At 36.7% G+C, this 18,101-nt stretch overlaps 1 protein-coding gene across 5 annotated transcripts in view; it reads left to right on the top strand.

Annotated features, from left to right (window-relative positions):
- The window catches only part of Col4a5 (collagen type IV alpha 5 chain), a 201,646-nt gene that overhangs the window by 156,265 nt on the left and 27,280 nt on the right, over positions 1–18,101 (top strand). For 2 of the 5 annotated variants that reach the window (XM_028876974.2, XM_028876973.2), the window contains 6 exons: positions 2,848–2,974; positions 10,365–10,445; positions 11,590–11,688; positions 12,669–12,719; positions 13,935–14,120; positions 15,810–15,818. In XM_028876974.2, the coding sequence (XP_028732807.1) occupies positions 2,848–2,974; positions 10,365–10,445; positions 11,590–11,688; positions 12,669–12,719; positions 13,935–14,120; positions 15,810–15,818 (553 nt within the window). The remainder of the gene's footprint in view (positions 1–2,847; positions 2,975–10,364; positions 10,446–11,589; positions 11,689–12,668; positions 12,720–13,934; positions 14,121–15,809; positions 15,819–18,101) is intronic. The other 3 variants (XM_037199406.1, XM_028876976.2, XM_028876977.2) reach the window with 2 other exon arrangements.

An 18,101-nucleotide genomic window follows, 5' to 3' on the forward strand; every position in this document is an offset into this window, starting at 1 on the left:
TAGAACTAGAACAATTCTACATTTCTTTGTAGTATCCTTCATCCCCATGTGTGGATAGAGCTACAAAAAATGCATCATCAGATAGGGACTACTTCCAACTGATGGGCTACCATTTTATGTTTAATGTTACCACTCAGCAGAATATGGGGTTTGTCCTATCCAACCAAATGTTTTCCATTCATTGTTTTCATTTTTTTCCCAGTAGCGTTGCTTCTTCAATTTTACACTTTCAAGCAAGAAGGCATGTAGCTGGAGAGTTTCTCTCCAGGTCCCACCAAGCCCCCGAAGTCCTGCAGCCCATTTATAAAATAAACACAGAGACGCTTATATTATTTAAACTGTTTGGCCTAATGGCTCAGGCTTCTAGGTAGCTGTTCTTATATCTTAAATGAACCCATTTCTATTAATCTATAAGTTGCCATGTGGCTCGTGGCTTACCGGTATCTTAACATCTTCTCATGGCGGCGGCTGGCAGCATCTCTCTGCCTCAGCCTTCTACTTCCCAGACCTCTCCTCTCTCGTTGCCCCACCTATACTTCCTGTCTGCCTACTGGCCAATCAGCATTTTATTTATCCATCAATCATCCACAGCAAAGGCAAAGATTAGCTTCTCCATTAACTTTGATGTAATCTATAAAATAGCACAAACTATAAATATATTTTGGAGTCATAGCTTGCAGTATGGAAGATAAGATGCTAATATTACTAAGACATAGTAAAGATTGATTATGATCAAAATACTTAGCTTGCCAATTGGAATTTTAGTAAGAGAAATGATATTGAATCGAGGTTCTAGTCTGAATGGTGTATGTGATACAACACAGAGACCATACAATCAGTCTTGTTAAAAAGAAAAGATATAGTCTCCCAGTGTTACTATGTTTGTAAGATTATTACCGAGAGGTAAATTTGGCTCATTTTGGTTTGCTATGCTTGCATTTCAAGAATCTTATCAAAGCTGAGTATAGAATGAATGTAAATATTTACAGCTTCACTGGATTCAAGTCACTCCTAGCTTTGCTAAAAGTCCAAATAGACTTGAATTTTTGTTTTCTTGTGTTGATGCATGAGATTCCTGGTCTGATCTTCTGATTTGTCTGAATCTTCTCCTCTTTATTTCTTAAGGCATGTCTTTTCTGAAACCCATAGTTTCCCCATGATAAATGTATGAATTACAAAATGTTAAGTAAAGCTTAAGCTAGTAAATTGTAATTCATTTCAGAAGTCCTTATATTATTTAAAATTTGCTTGCCATGAGAGTAATAAAAATTGTGCTGAGGGACAGAGGTAATGCAGCTTAGAGATTGGTATCATTTGTGGAATTTAACATACTTTACTTATCATAAATAATAAGAAGAATGTTGGGTTCTTTCCAGGTTTGCCCATAATAGAATATTAGAATTTCTCCTATGTTTTTCTTTGATATATAAATTTAATTCATTCATAAATAATGAAGGCCAGGCTAGGATGAAGCTCAGTGGTACAACACTTACCTAGTTTATCTGCATAAACATCTAATGTGGGATCAGTTCAAGCCAAGTCATTATTAGATACCCATTATGTGCTCCAAAATGGGCTATGTGTTTGACGCATAAGCGGTCAGAAAAAATGCATGCATCCTCAGCTCAAGATTCTTAACTGTTGAGAAAAACATGTAAGGAAATGGGACAGTAATTTAAAAACTTATTAGAATACTATAGAAACACACAAGTCTTAAACAGCAAGTCTTATTCACTCAGACAAGTCCAAGAAGGAGACATTCTGCAGGTGATATTGAACACTACCATGCCGTTGAAGAGGTCATGTTCCTCATGAGCAGAGCATGAGTACCATGGTACACATTTAGAATTATGGTACACTGTTTTCATCAGTACTAGGGAAAAGTTTTAAAACTATTAACGTGGATAGGAATTCTTCTATGATTGTATTGAAAGAAATATAATGTAAATATTCATTGAGGAAAATAGTAACAATATGTACATTGCCTGTGGCCACAAAGATACTTTGAATGAAATTCAAGAGTTATAATTTGCATATGATTTACACCTGTTGAGGAATATGAACCTACCCTGACATCACATGTGTGTCCAACCTTTTGACACTGTAACATGAAATTGTCATCTATAAAGTTCAGAGTCAAGAACTGCACAATGAAGTTACCAAAAAATACAAAGGTCTTATAATTTTCATGTATTTTTTTTAATTTTGTATCAAGCCACATTCATAGCTCTCTTTGGCTGCATGCAGCCCATGGGCCATGTAGGCTGCTTGTCAAGAATAATTTCATGAAAGGAACAGATTATTAGATGTCCATTAAAAAATTGGTAGATTGTTCATGATAAGATAAAAATCAACCTTTTCCTTTAGAACCTAGTGTAACTATTGACTTATGATAAGCCATGAATTGATTAAAACCTATAAAGATGACAAACCACAAGTTCTGAAGTCAAAATTCAGATGCCGCCACTTGCTAGCTGCATCACTATAGCAGGCAGATGATAATGTTACCTTTCTAATAGGATTGGTAAGGATTTATGAGATTGATATATCCATGTAGCTCAGGAATAGCGTGAGCTCTGGAATTTGATAGACTTCAGTTCAGATCTTATTTCTGCCACTTACTAAAGACTTTAGGCTCTTGATGTCTGAGATTTGGCCTTCTCTTTTATCAATGGAAATGACAAATGTAAGCTCACCAGGCTGTTGTGATGATTAAGGGAAGCAATTTGTATAAAGCACTTACCAGAATTTCTAGCACAGAGTAAAAGCCCGATAAATAATGTTTCATTATTGTACAATCAGCATCATGAACAGACTTTAGTTTTGTCTTTTCATTTGTGTTTTCAGGGTGAACCTGGTCTACCTGGATATCCAGGAAACCCAGGTATCAAAGGTTCCGTGGGAGAGACTGGTCTGCCTGGATTACCAGGAAGCCCTGGAGCAAAAGGGCAGCCAGGCCTGCCTGGATTCCCAGGTAGGTGTGTTTTTCCTTACTGTCCCTTTCCCCTTTCCTTTCTTTTCCACTCTCACTAGTATTGGGAGCCACCTCGTATTTGACAGACTTGCATCCTGCACTGGTTAGCAACATAATCTCAAAGTAGAACTTTACCTTTCTTTGCCCAGCTGCCTTTCTGTGTAATGAGAACGAGTGCTTATGACTCAGCAGGCCAATATCCTGTGGGCAGAGACACTTGTTTGGTGGAGTATTTTTCAATCTTTGACTGCTAGCCAAAAATCAATTCGGAGGCTTTACTAGTTTTTCAGGTGATAATGCACTCTGCCAGGCTCTGGCCTGCTGCTGATTCTTTTAGAGCACTGGCTGCAGGCACACAGCTGGTAGCTGTTGGTAGAACAATCACACTGTTCATTCAGATGACAAGAACTGAGGCATTCAAGCAAAGAGACAGCACTATAGTCAAGTAGATAGCCTGACCTAGATTATTGTACCTGTTATTTCATGATTTTGTGTGATTTTTAGTTTGCTTCTGAATCTCACAGTGGCATAGATGAGTCTTTGGTTATTTTTTTTTCTTAGCCTTTTAATGGAAATTCCTGTCTCTGGAAGAGTTTATACCTGTGTATAGACCTATGAATCCACCACACAAACCAAAATCAAAATGTTATTTTTGTTTACCCACACCACTTTTTGCCCTCCCTGTGATAACTATTATCATTACTTCAATCACCCTAAGTTAATTTTGCCTGTTACTGAAATTCACAAAAGAGGAATCATGCTTTATGTATTATACCAGTGGTTCTCCACCTTCCTTATGCTGCAGTCCTTTAACACAGTTCCTCATGATGTGGTGAGCCCCTACCATAAAATTATTTTGTTCTACTTCATAACTGTAATTTTGCTACTGTTATGAGTTATAATGTAAATATCTGATGCACAGAATATCTGATATGCAACTCAGGGGGCGGGGGTTGAGAACCACTGTATTATATCATTGTATATGATTTCTTTGACTCATAATTATGTCTAAGATTCACTAGTCATGTTGTATATGTCAGTTATTTCTTTTCTTTGCTGTGTAATAATTGAAAATTTGTTCCACAATCAATTATGTATTCTCTAGTTGATGGACTACTTGGTGTTTTTGGTTTAGAACTATTACTAAAAATGAAGTAAATATTCTTTGATATATCTTTGATGGAAACATGCTCCAATTTCTCTAAAACAGCTAAAACTTGTGCAGACACTGAGCTTAAAGACTTCTCCCCTCTGCATTAGTTGTGTGGAATGTTAAATTAGTTTGGAACTGTACATTTTACATGTAGCATGAATCTTTAAATGTTTGTCATATTTTAAACTTGTGCAATGGACAGGATGGGCTATTTTAAAGAGGATCTTTAATGTCTCCTTTCTTGTATTTTGAAGACCCAGGACTTCAAAATGGATTGTTGAGAGACTGTTTTGAAAATTTGAGAAAAACAGAAACAAAAGCTCTCAGCTTATTTGTGATCTTCCCCTCTATACTTAATAAGGGAGAAAGATGATGGATTCATTTCATAATGGGAGTCCTTCCATAGAAGTTTTATGGACTAATTTAAAAATGATTTTTTAGTTCTTTCAATGTGAGTTCTGAAGCTCAGGCCTGAGCACTTGCTAACTCTAAAATGTGTCTTTTTTATTTTATTTTATTTTATTTTATTTTATTTTATTTATTTTATTTTATTTTGGTTTTTCAAGACAGTGTTTCTCTGTGTAGCTTTGCACCTTTCCTGGAACTCACTTGGTAGCAGGCTGGCCTCGAACTCACAAAGATCCGCCTGCCTCTGCCTCCCGAGTGCTGGGATTAAAGGCGTGCGCCACCACCACCCGGCCTAAAATGTGTCTTTTAAAGGCCTTGTGATTTTTCAAGATGTTCACATTTTTTTCACGAACTATCAGAATATAATGATTTTTATCAAATACTGAAGGACTTACAATTTAGGAGCCATAAATGAAGAGTGGTAATACTACCAAATAATTGCTTAAAACTCAAAGCTGAGCCATCAATAGTGTTTATGACCAAAACAGGAAGATATGAATTCAGTAATCTGAAGTAGGAAGACTAGATAGTTAGATAGATAGATAGATAGATAGATAGATAGATAGATAGATAGATAGATAGGGAGATAGATAGGGAGAGAGAGAGAGAAGCTACAAGCTTCTTTTGTATATGTGTATATATGTATGTATTTTCCCCTGTAAACACAAAATGAGATTGTAGCCTATCTCATTTTCAAAATACATTGTAGATTTCAGTTAGTACATTGTACTGTGGCTTGAAATATATTCCATGAGTCTATCCTAAATTCTTCTCAAGAAACTGTAGACACCAGAAGGACCATGCATACACAGGGGCCATGCCTCCTAAGCCTCCCCAAACAGTATCACTAACTGGGGATCAAGTACTCAAATGCCAGAACCTATGAGGGAGATTCACATTCAAATCACCACTCTAGTCATTCATTGGATTTTATTAATCATTGAAAATTAACTTGTACTTTGCTTTCTATTCAATTTTTTTCTCTTATTCGGCTTTTAATCCACACCTCTCTACACTATTTTAAATGACTGTTCTAGACATTTCAGTACTCTTATTTTCCCATACTAAAGCAATGTTACACCAGATATATATATATATATATATATATATATATATATATATATATCATGATTATTTATCAAGGTCTTTGTGATTGTCTTCATGTATTTCATTTTTATGTGCATGACTCTTATAATTAATTGCTAATATCAATTTTTATTTGCTAGTGACAATATAAGAATTTCTGTATGCTAGGCAAGTGTTCTACCACTGATTGCTTTTCTAGCTTTATATGTGTTTTAAACTGTTTATTGAACTCTAAATAATTTATTAGAGAAAGGAGGATTGATTTTTCCATGTACCTATGTATTTTCAACTTGAATTGTTCTACATTGTTTTATATCACAGTTCCATTTGGTATTATTTCCTAGAGCCTAATGTACTTCCAACTATCATTTATTATGAGGTGACTGCTGGAGACAAATTATCTCACATTTACCTGAAAATGTCTTTATTTTACTTTTCTTGTAAGAAAATTTTAACTCATTGGGGATAGGAGTTCTAGAGTTTGAATCCAAGGTCTTCTGCATGCTAATAAAACACTGTACACTGAGCCACATTCCTAGCAGCTAGAACTCTGTCTTTGACATTTCCCCCTTCATCACTGAGTATTTTTCTACTATCCTTTGATCTGAATGTGTGTCCTGATAATAAGTCATTGTTTTTCAAATCATTTTCCCTGTATGTTATACCCTGCTTTTTTCTGGATACATTTCTATTTCCTGTACCATTTTTAAAAGACATATTGTTTTTTTGTGGTGTGTGTGTGTGTGTGTGTGTGTGTGTGTGTGTGTGTGTGTGTGTGTAGGGATATGTGATTGTGCATCCAGGTGCCGAGGACAAAATAGGGCATCATATCTCTAGAGGTAATTATAGGTTGTGAGGCTGTGAGCCTCTGTACTTAGGTGATAATAGGAACTGAAGTCTGGTCCCCTGGAAAAGCGTTATTCCATGTTACCACTGAACCATCTCTCCAGCCACTATCACTGATTTATTCCATTCTCCCATGATGGGTTGTCACTGTATTTCTTTTTTTTTAATTGTATTCCTTGATCTGTAAGATTGTTACTTTGGAAGAACCTTAAGACGTTCCAGCTATTTGCTCTTCATGTAGTTCTTCTTTCAGATATTTTCCCCACTCTTTTGGGGTGCATTTATAGTAGTAATATGTTATTCAATTTTGTCTCATTGGTTATGGAGGCTTTTGCTTTTTTTATAGTTATTTACTGTGTGTGTGTGTGTGTGTGTGTGTGTGTGTGTGTGTGTGTGTGTGTGAAAACACATGTGGAGATTAAGGAACAACCTTAGGTTATTGACTTTCTGCTTTCGCCATGGGAGTTTGAGGTTCAAACTCGGATTGTCAGGCTTGGTGGGAAGCACTTTTACCCAGTGAACCATCTCACCAGCCCTGACCCTATTTTCTTTCCAGTTTTGGTTTTGTTTTGATTTAAATTTCACAGCTGTTATTAATTACCTTCATGTTTACTGATTCATTTTTTTTCTGACTTGTTCTATATTCTTTTAATATGCATAAGAAAATTTGATATCCATTTTCTTTTTTAAGAATTACCTTATTTCTCCAGAAATTAACTATTTTCTTCACTCATTATGTACAATTTTATCTGCACATTTTTTTTTCTTGTTAATTTTTCTGATTCTAGCAGTGAACCCAGGGCAGCACATGTATACACTTTTTCCACTGAGCTATATAACCAGTTCCCATGGCTGTAGGTTCTTGGCCACATTTATAATATCCATTTTAAAGAAGTTTTCTACTTATTTTAATATTCTAGTAATACAGGAATCTAGTTCTGTTATTTGTTCTTTTCTGGTGTTTAAAATTCACATTCATTCATATGTGTTATCATTTGTAATGTGCTGTATTAGTTGCTTTTGAATTGCTGTGATAAAACGCCATGACCAAGACAACTTATAGCAGATAGTGTTTAGCTGAGAGCTCATAATTCCAGAGGGTTAAAGTTTGTGACCATCATGGTTGGGGGCATGGAGGCAGACAGACTGGTGCTGAAGCAGTTGCTGAGAGCTCATATCTCTATAAACAACTATGAGTCACAAAGAGAACTAACTGGGATGGATGTGGACTTTTGAAACCTCAAGGTTCACCCCTACTGACTCATCTTCTCCAACAAGACCACACCTTCTAATCCTTTGCAAACAGTTCTACCAACTGCTGATCAATCATTCAATATGAGCCTATGGAGGAAATTTTATATATACATACATACATATATATGTATGTATATATATGTATGTATAATACATACAGCATATTCATGGTGTAGAAACTAAAAATTTTTAAATGTCAGTTGTCACCAGAGTGGTCTATCAATTTAAAGTGATTCCAGTTCATAACCCAAACAATTTTGAAAAAAAATCACAGGGCCTAGAGAATTGGCTCAGGGGTTAAGAGCACTGTTAGCTTTTGTAGCAGACCCAGGTCAATTCACAGAACCCATATATCAGCTCACAACCATCTGTAACTCCAGTTCCAGGGCATTGGACAATCTTTTTCGAACTCCAAGGCAAGAGGTACTCATGTGGTACACATACATACATGCAGGCAAAAGCACTCATATGCATAAAATAAAATAAGTAAATCAAAAAAAGAAAAAGAAAAACGTTAAGAAACTAATTCTAAAATGGAAAATGCATATAGTATTTGAATTAATATTGGAAAAGAAAAACCTTCATTGAAAAAGCTTGGTTGATGGGTTTGCACTCCCTGATCTCAAGGTGTGCAGTAATTAAGGTGGTATAGTACTTGCATAAAGATTAATAAGTATATTAATATAAGAGAACATAGAGAATACAAAAAGGCACATGTTATGCAATAAAATGACATGAATAAAGGTCCCAAAGAAATCCAATAGGGAAAGTAAAGGCTCTTTGATAAAGATTGCTTGGTATTTGGGCTGTGAGCCTAGTCTTAAATGGCTGAGCCATCTCTTTGTCCCTCCATGATGTTACATACTCACTCATAAGTGGATATTAAGTGTAAAATAGGATAAATACACTACAGTCCACAGACCCAGAGAAACTAGGTAACAAGGAGGTTTCATGTGGTGGTGGGGACGCCTGGAATCTCACTGAGAAGGGAAATAGAAGAGATTTCGTGAGTGGTCTGAGGGCAGGTAGGGACAGGAACATGAGCAGTCAGGTTGAGGGGGGATGGAAGAGGAGAGTACTGAAAGAGACTGCTAGAAAGGGGAGCATTCCTGGGTCAGGTAAAAACCTGGCACAATGGAATCTTCTAGGAATCTACAAGGAAGACCCCAGCTAGGACTCCTAGCAATAGCAGATAGATAGCCTGAACTGGCCATCTCCTGTGACCAAATTGATGCCTAGCCCAATTTTCATCAGAGAGCTTCATCCAGCAACTGATGGGAACAGATGCAGAGACCCACAGCCAAACGTTATGCAGAGTTCAGGGAATCCTTCAGAAAAGGGAGAGAAAGGATTGTAGGAGCCAGAGGTGTCAAGGACACCACAGGAAGACTCACACAATCAATTAGCTGGGGATGATAAGGGCTTGAAGAGATGGAAAACACAACCAGGGAGCCTGCATGGGACTGACCTAGGCACTCTGCATGTATGTTACAGTTTTGTAGCTTGGTCCTCTTACGGGACTCTTAACAGTGAGAACAGGGGCTGTCTCTGACTCTTTTACTGGTTTTTGGGACCCTACTCCTCACACCAGGTCACCTTGTCCATTCTTAGTCTTACTGCAACTTGGTATGTCATATTTTGTTGATACTCATGGGAGACCTGCCCTTTCCTGAACAGAAACAGAGGAGGAATGGAATTGGCGGGGGGACACAGAGGGGGTGTGGGGAGGAATTGGGAGGAGAGGAGGGAGGGGAAACTGCAGCCAGGCTGTAAAATAAATAAATTTATAAAAAGTGTAAAAGTCAATAACTTCAAATGAAGATAATTGATAGATTTAATTTGAGCAAAATTTAAAACTGTTCATCAAAGAAGGCCGTTAGAAAAATAAATAGGAAAGCTACAGATTAAAAACTGTTGGCATATTAGACAGACTGAAATCTGGTGTAAATAATTCCTATAACTCAATAAAAAGAAGTATAATTCAAATTTCAAAAAATGAGGAAAACTTTGAACTGATATTTCACAAAATAATATATGCTGATGCCCAGTTAACACATGAAAAGGTGACCAATGTCATTGACTGTCAGAGTAAACATACTAAAAACAAATGGCTAACACCATGGCTGTTTTTTTTTTAAATAATTGATATTACAACATATATTGTGCATAGATCTGGAACAACTAACTGGCTTTCTCATATGCTGCTGTTTTAAGTCTAAAATAGCATTTCAGTGTTTTTCTTTAATAAAACACAAAATGAATTTCACTATGGCCCAGAAATTCCACTCTTTGCCATTTACTCAAGATAAAGACATATATCCACAAAACAAGATATGCAAAATGTCCCTAGTCACTTTATTCATTATACCTGGCAACAAATTCATGTCCAACAACAGATGACTGCATTTAAAACCAAGTGTCGAATGGAGTACTAAAAATTTTATTACCAGCAAAATACTGCTGTAATCACCTTTATATTTATGAATATGTAATAATATTAACTCCTGTCAAATTATCCAGCAATCATCAATATCTTTTGCTCTTTATTATTTCAATGCTAGTACTCTAAATTTAAGCTTGAATTGTAGCTCAGAAAGCAATGTGTTTATTTTCTTAATTGTTCAACTGAGCTTTTTATTCTAGGAACCCCAGGGCTTCCTGGACCAAAAGGTATGAATGGTCTTCCTGGTAACCCTGGCCTTCCAGGAGAACCTGGTCCTGTAGGTAAGCATGAAATAAAAAGATATTGCTATTCTTTAAAACTAAGGTTTTTTCATAGTCAGTGTGGGGAGTTCAAGTACTGTTTTGCTATAAGCATTTTCAAGAAAAAGAAATGTAGTGCTCATTCACTTATCATTGCATGAACTGAATAACTTTTAATTTAAAAATTACCAAAATTTATCTCTAGTAGGTATTATTGTTTAGGCATACATTTTCCAGGGAGAGTAATTCTCTCTAGAAGGGCAATTTCTAGCAAAGTTTTTCTTATTAACTTTTAAAGTGAATCCCTTGTCCTGGCCTATACCTATAAAAGCACACATTTCCTTTTGAATAATATGAAGTCATATTAAAATCTGTTGGGTAGGCGGGAGGAAGGGAGGGGGCAGGAGGGGGGAGAACAAGGGAATCCGTGGTTGATATGTAGAACTGAATGGTATTGTAAAATAAAATAAAAGGAAAATAAAAAATAAAAAAATCATAAAAATGTTTTGGATAATGATTTATTAGATTATTCCTTATGATCATCATTACCTTTCTTTGTTTATTCTTTATTCTGCAAGATTTCAAGATTTAGGCCAGGCAGTGGTGGCACACACCTTTAATCGCAGTACTTGAGAGACAAAGACAGGCAGATCTCTGTGAGTTCAAGGCCAGCCTGGTCTACAGAGCTAGTTCCAAGACAGCTAGGGCTACACAGAGAAACCCTGTCTTGAAAAACAAAAACAAAAACAAAGAAACAAAAAAGATTTAATGATTTAGAGGAGTAATTCAGAAGTACTTAGTGTGTGTTTTTTAATTGTGTGTGTGTGAGTGTGCATGTGAATGTATATGTCCATGGAAACAGCTGAGCCCACTTTGTTATTTTTCTTTGTTCGTTTGTTTGTTCCTTTGGTTTTTCAAGACAGAGTTTTTTCTCTGTGTAGCCCTGACTCTTATGGAACTCACTTTGTAGACCAGGCTGGCTTCGAGCTCATAGAGATCCTCCTGCCTCTGCCTCCCGAGTGCTGAGCTCAAAGGTGTGCACCACTGCCGCTGTCTGTACTTTGTTATTTTTAGAGAGAATTGTTTGGAGCTTTAATATGAAAACTGAGAAAGGATGTGGAAGGAAGTTAAAAGGGTCAGTATAACCTGCTGTGCTATGCTTTAGGTGGTGGAGGGCGTCCTGGGCCACCAGGACCTCCTGGCGAAAAAGGCAAGCCAGGTCAAGATGGCATTCCTGGACCAGCAGGGCAGAAGGGAGAACCAGGTAATATAGCTTTTCATTTTTTCTAAGTGTATAATTTCCTCCTGGTCTGCTTTGATTGGTCCTTTTACAGCTCCACTAAGATTCTTGTCTTCCTTATCTTCTAAGGTACCACACATTTTCCCCTTCCAAATTAACTTCTTCCTTGGTATCCTGAAGATACTAGCTCATATTCATTGAACAGATTGCTTTTCTTTAAAGAAAAAAGTTCTAAATATTGTCCATTCGCTTTCACAACAACAGTGCCCAATCTGTACTTTATTTATGTATTTTTGTCTAAGTATACAAAGTATGACTGAGAGTCATCACAAGTAGAGTGGATGTTGGTATGGTTTTCTTTCTTCAAAATGCCTGGGGATTGACTTCAGGTCATCAGTCTTGGTGGCAAGTGCCTTTACCCACTGAGCCATCTTGCCAGCTCTGTAATTTTTCCTTTATAGTGCAACTGACAAATCAGGTGACAAATATATGGTGACAACTTAAAGAGTAAACCTATACCAACCTCCAAAAATGTTTGTTTTTTCTGTATGTGTGAGTGTTTTGCCTGCATACATGTATATGCACCAGGTACATACCTTTCTGTCCTTAGAGGTCAGAAGAAGATGTTACAGACAGTTGTGACCCACCACTGTGTGGATTCGGGGAACCAAATTCAATTCTTTTGAAAGACCAGCAAGTTCTATTAACTGCTGAGCTGAAACTCTGGTCCCTATACTTTTCTTATGTTAGAATTGTTCGATGTTAGAAGTCCGTCTTCTGGGGCTGGCCATGGAACTCAGCAGTAAAGCAATGCTTGGGTTCTGTCTGAAGAACAAGAAAGGAAGGGTTGGGAAGGACAGAGGAAAAGGAAGGGAGTGGGAGAAAGGGGATAAGGAGAGCGGGGAGGAAAAAAATATTCAGCATGTTTGATATACATAACACATATTAGAAACCTAAACGATCAGTTATCCATTTTAAATTGTTTTTATTTTGTACCCTAACAGGTCAACCAGGCTTTGGAACCCCAGGACCTCCTGGACTCCCAGGACTTTCTGGTAAACCTTAACAAATCAGGTTATAGCTACTTTTAAAATGAAAATATTCCCCAGTCCATTTATTTTTCTATCTTGACCATGTATTATTATAAAATACATCTGAAATTTAAAAAAAACTTAAAGTTCAATTTACTTTTGTAATATTTCTCATTGCTACTTACTATAAGGCACTATGTTTAGCAAAAATGACATCCTTATGGAGAATTCAATAAGTAGCCTTTCATTCATGTCATAAATACTAAGGACAAAGAAAACATAAAAAGGTGAAAATTGTAGGAAATTTAGTAGCTTTCATTTATCTAGAAAACCACTCTTTTCTCTCTGCAAAAGCATTATCAGAGTAACATATGAGACAATTCTGTAGAAATATGTACCAATAATAGAAATGCTTCTTGAAAACTCATCTAAGAGCTAGGCATGATGAAAGGCTGAGGAAAGAGGACCATGTGTTCTATGCCAACCCGGTATATTGAGAATTCCCAGCCAGCCTGATCCACATAGCAAGAAGATCTGAGGTGTAGATACAAATCTACTTCTTTCTCTAGTATGTGATCTTACAATAAGCACTAAATAGTTAAGATAAATCCAAATAATTACAGACTTGTATGTTGATATCTTGAAATGACTATTGACTGATCTCTAGAGGCTTTTCTCAAACTAAAATTATATCCCCTAAAAATTCTAATATCCTTTTCATGATAAGTGTTGCTTTAATGTGCTACTGTTTTATGGTTCTTAATTATTAGTGTTTTATAATAAAATGTCAAAAGCGGTTTGTCTAAATTATGATTATAAACTTTTAGTATCATGGTCTGAATATAATAGTAGCCATTGAATTTCATTAGTTTTAAAATTAGACCCAAAACTTTTGAGAGTTGTCTTCATCCATCTTGAACCAATTCTTGAAGCTACTTTATGCTTTTTATATTTTGCCTATCTTATTTTCCTCATAACTTCTGATCATGTGTTCATTGTTCTATGTCTTAATACAAAGGATACCTTTTAAAATGCTGGCATTATTTCTATATTGCTAATAAGTACTTCTGGTGACAGGTACATGGTTTTAATAAAGAGAACGGAGTTTTCATGTATTTGAAATAAAATCATCCTAGTGAATTTCATTAGGTTATCAAATAGTTTCAGGCTTATAGGCCAGCTTATAATTTAGCATTCAGTATTATTTAGTGTATCCCTAATTTTACATTACTTTTACAGGTCAAAAGGGTGATGGAGGATCACCTGGCATTCCAGGAAATCCTGGTCTTCCAGGTTCAAAGGGTGAACCAGGCTTTCAGGGATTCCCTGGTATGCCAGGTCCCCCAGGTCCTCCTGGTTCTCCTGGTCCAGCTTTGGAAGGCCCTAAAGGAAACCCTGGGCCTCAAGGCCCTCCTGGGAGACCAGGTATGATCATGCGTGGTACAAGAAATGGTCTGTTTACCAGTTCATTTATTTCATTTTGCTGGCAGGTTATTCTGTTTTTAGGGTTTTAGAATTTGTCACATGACAACTCCTTATAAGAAAATAGCTTGGTTCATACCTAGCTCATTCTAATATATACGTCCTTTTCAGTAATGCATGTATTATTTAAGTTCAAGTACAACAAAACAACTTGAATGAGAAGAAGTGAAAATGGTGGTTATATTAGTATTGTTATTAATGATAAAACTATACTAATAACCTGGCATCAAAATGCAGTTTATATTTTTTAATGTAAGCTTCTCAGCATGTCATCACAGAAATCATTCTAGTGATCACCAAATACATGCTTGTGTTCCATACCAGAAGCTGTTGCTATGGTTCTGTCACATGATCAGCAAATATCACCAGGCACAATTAAAAAAAACTTGATCTCTAGGAACTAGGCTATGAAATTTATCTTCAGCATCACAGCATGATCAGATTGACTCATAATCTCTTCATAGCTCATGTCTGTACCTCACCTTTCCTGTGCTCACTCTTCAGTAGATCAGTTTTGCACACAAGGTTCACATTTTCATTTTGTGTCTGTGCTGTGTCATTCCATCTACTAGTTGGGGAATATTCATTTTCACCCCAGGTTAATGCTGCTGAGCCCAATTGCTGGTGATAGATTATCAAAAGATTTGATGGACTTTATATTCACTTTCATTAGTAACTGAAAATTTAGTCTTCATTATTTTTTTAAAGAAGAGAAATTTGAAATATAAAGAAACCAAACAATTGTCCTTTCATTGCTTGAAAATTCTTAATTCATTTTTAAAGTGTACCTTGAAATGAAAATTTGTATTTATATTAGAATAAAATTGTGAGTAATTGGACTTAATTTTACTAACATGTACCCTAAACACATGAATTAAACATTGTCACGTACTGGATTCAGAACATCATTTTCAAAGTCAGATTTAATGTGAGCTAGCTTGACTGTTCCTAGAGGGTGTTGCTCTTCCTTTATTTACTACTGAAGATAACCAGCAAAAAAAATTCTCAGCCACATTAACTCTCTTGCATGCAACATAACGAACTGAAGCCAGTATCTTGCTTTGTTTGCATGTCACAATTCAAATAAACCAAACTATTATCCTTATATATTCTAATTAGCACTGTGGTTATTTGTTACCAGGAATGGAGCTCTTGGTTGAACATTTCTTTAAAATAATAACAGAAAAGCAGTTGTCACAAACATGCTTTTGCAATCACTATTTTAAAAGGATAATCAAAGTTCTCAGAAGAAGAATGCATACCTAATGAGTGTTTGATTTCTTGATTTATTTATAAACTACAGATCCAAAATAAAGTTTTAAACCAGTTTCTCTTAGAATTGAAAGTTCTGAGTCTGGGCTCATAATAATGAACATCATAAAATGATTTTTTTGAATTTTCAAGCTATAGTGTGTGTATAGTTTTCATTTTAGCATTAATGTTAAATGAGGATAATTTGGTTTATATGAGATGCATGAATATGGACTTTCAGGGTGTTCTATTATTAAATTCAACTTTAACTTGAAAGTGTTTAGTATAATGCTTTAGTTTCTTGATGTTTCTAACAGTTTTGATATTTTCCTTTTTGTTAACGATGGAATTGGGCCTTGGTGAACTTCCATCCCTATCCAGGTCCTCCAGGTTAGCTCCTTAACTCCAAAGTAGTAACTGCATGAAACTGAAAACTTTGCCTATGTATTTATGTACATATATTATATAGTGTGTATATACATGTATGTGAGTTTGTATATATACCTACCATTTTTAAGTTTTTAAATAGATTTTAAGAACATATGCCAATTCAATTTTTAAATAGTGGCCTGGAACTAAGTAGTCAGAAAATTGTGGTGCCAAGTTTCTCTTGGAATGAGTCCATATTATCCAATTAGGAAAATGAACTAAATTAAATGCTTCAAAATTCATACTTCTATGTCATTATTAATTGAAATTTTATAATACTCAATTTTGTCAAAAAATATGTTTCTTTTGGTAGATTGTATTTGTTATTGTTGCCTTGTAAACTTTTAATGCAATGAAACTAAACTTATTCAGAAAGTCATCTTAAAAATAATAATGTATATTATCAGATCATGCAGATAATGTAATCTTTGATTGGCTGAAAACACACACACCTCTGTAAGGTTATCTTTTTGTCATGTCTTTCTTTTTATTATTATTAAGAAATTTTCTATTCATTTTACATGCCAACCACAGATTCCCCTGTCGTCCCTTCTCCCACCCTCCAGCCTTCCCCCTCAACCCTCTCCCCATTCCCACATCTTCCAAGGCAAGGTCTCCAACAGGGAGTCAGCAGAACCTGGTACATTCAGTTGAGGCAGGTCCAAGCCCCTCCTCCCTGCACCAAGGCTTGGGAAAGTGTCTCTTCATAGGCACTAGGCTCCAAAAAGCCAGCTCATGCACTAGGGACAGGTCCTGATCCCACTGCCTTGGGGCCCCCTAAACAATTCAAGCTAAACAACTGTCTTGCTTATCCAGAGGGCCTAGTCCAGTACCATGGGGGCTCCTCAGCTATTGGTCCACAGTTCATGCACTTCCACTAGTTTGGTTAGTTGTCTCTGTGCTTTTTCCAGTCATGGTCTCCATATCCCTTGCTTACTGAATCCCTCCTCCCTCTCATCGATTGGTCTCCTGGAGTTCCACCTGGGGCTTGGCCATGGATCTCTGCATCTGCTTCCATCAGTCACTGGATGAGGGTTCCATGATGACAGTTAGGTTATTCAGCCATCTGATCACCAGAGTAGGCCAGCTCAGGCACCCTCTCAACTATTGCCAGTAGTCTATGGTGGAGTCATCCTTGTGGATTCCTGGGGACCTTCCTAGCACTCTGCTTCTCCCTATTCCCGTGGTGTCTTCATTTAACATGGTATCTCTTTCCTTGCTCTCCCACTCTGCTCCCATTCCAGCTTGCATCTCCTGCTTGCCTAAACTCTCATCAGCCGTCCCTTGCCATCCATAGCCCACTCACCCCCAGTTTGCTCATGTAGATCTCATCCATTTCTCCATCACTGGGCAGGCAATCCATGTGTCGTTCCTAGGGTCCTCCTTACTGGCTAGCCTCCCTGGAGCTGTGGGTTGCAGTCTGGTTATCCTTTGCTTTATATCTAGTATCCACTTATGAGTGAGTACATACCATGTTTGTCTTTCTGAGTCTGGGTTACCTCACTCAGAATGATATTTTCTAGTTCCATCCATTTGCCTGCAACCTCGTGATGTCATTGCTTTTCTCTGATGAGTAGTATTCCATTGTGTATATGTACCACATTTTCTTTATCCATTCTTCAGGTGATGGGCATCTAGGTTGTTTCCAGGTTCTGGCTATTACAAATAATGCTATGAACATAGTTGAGCATGTGACCTTGTGATATGATTGAGCATTCCTTGGGTATATGCCCAAGAGTGGTATAGTGGTCTTGAGGTAGATTGATTCCCAATTTTCTGAGAAACTGCCATGCTGACTTCCAAAGTGGCTGTACAAGTTTGCATTCCCACCAACAGTGTAGGAGTGTTCCCCTTGCTCCACATCTTATCCAACATAAGCTGTCTTCAGTGTTTTTTATCTTAGTCATTCTGACAGGTGTAAGATGGTATCTCAGAGTTGTTTTGATTTGCATTTCCCTGATGAATAAAAGTGTTGATCAATTCCTTAAATGTCTTTTGGCCATTTGAGATTCTTCTGTTGAGAATTCTCTGTTTAGTTCTATAGCCCTTTTTTTTTTTAGTGAACTATTAGGTATTTTGATGTCTAGTTTCTTGAGTTCTTTATATATTCTAGAGATCAGCCCTCTGTCAGATGTGGTGTTGGTCAAGATTGTAGCTGAAGTTTTCCTGTGTCCCACCTGGCCCATGGTCAGTACAAATCTCTCTCACCTGCCAGTCGTGTAGCCGCTTGGACCCAAGTAAACA

This window comes from Peromyscus leucopus, chromosome X (assembly GCF_004664715.2).
Source record: "Peromyscus leucopus breed LL Stock chromosome X, UCI_PerLeu_2.1, whole genome shotgun sequence".
In the NCBI taxonomy this organism is placed as follows: Eukaryota; Metazoa; Chordata; class Mammalia; order Rodentia; family Cricetidae; genus Peromyscus; species Peromyscus leucopus.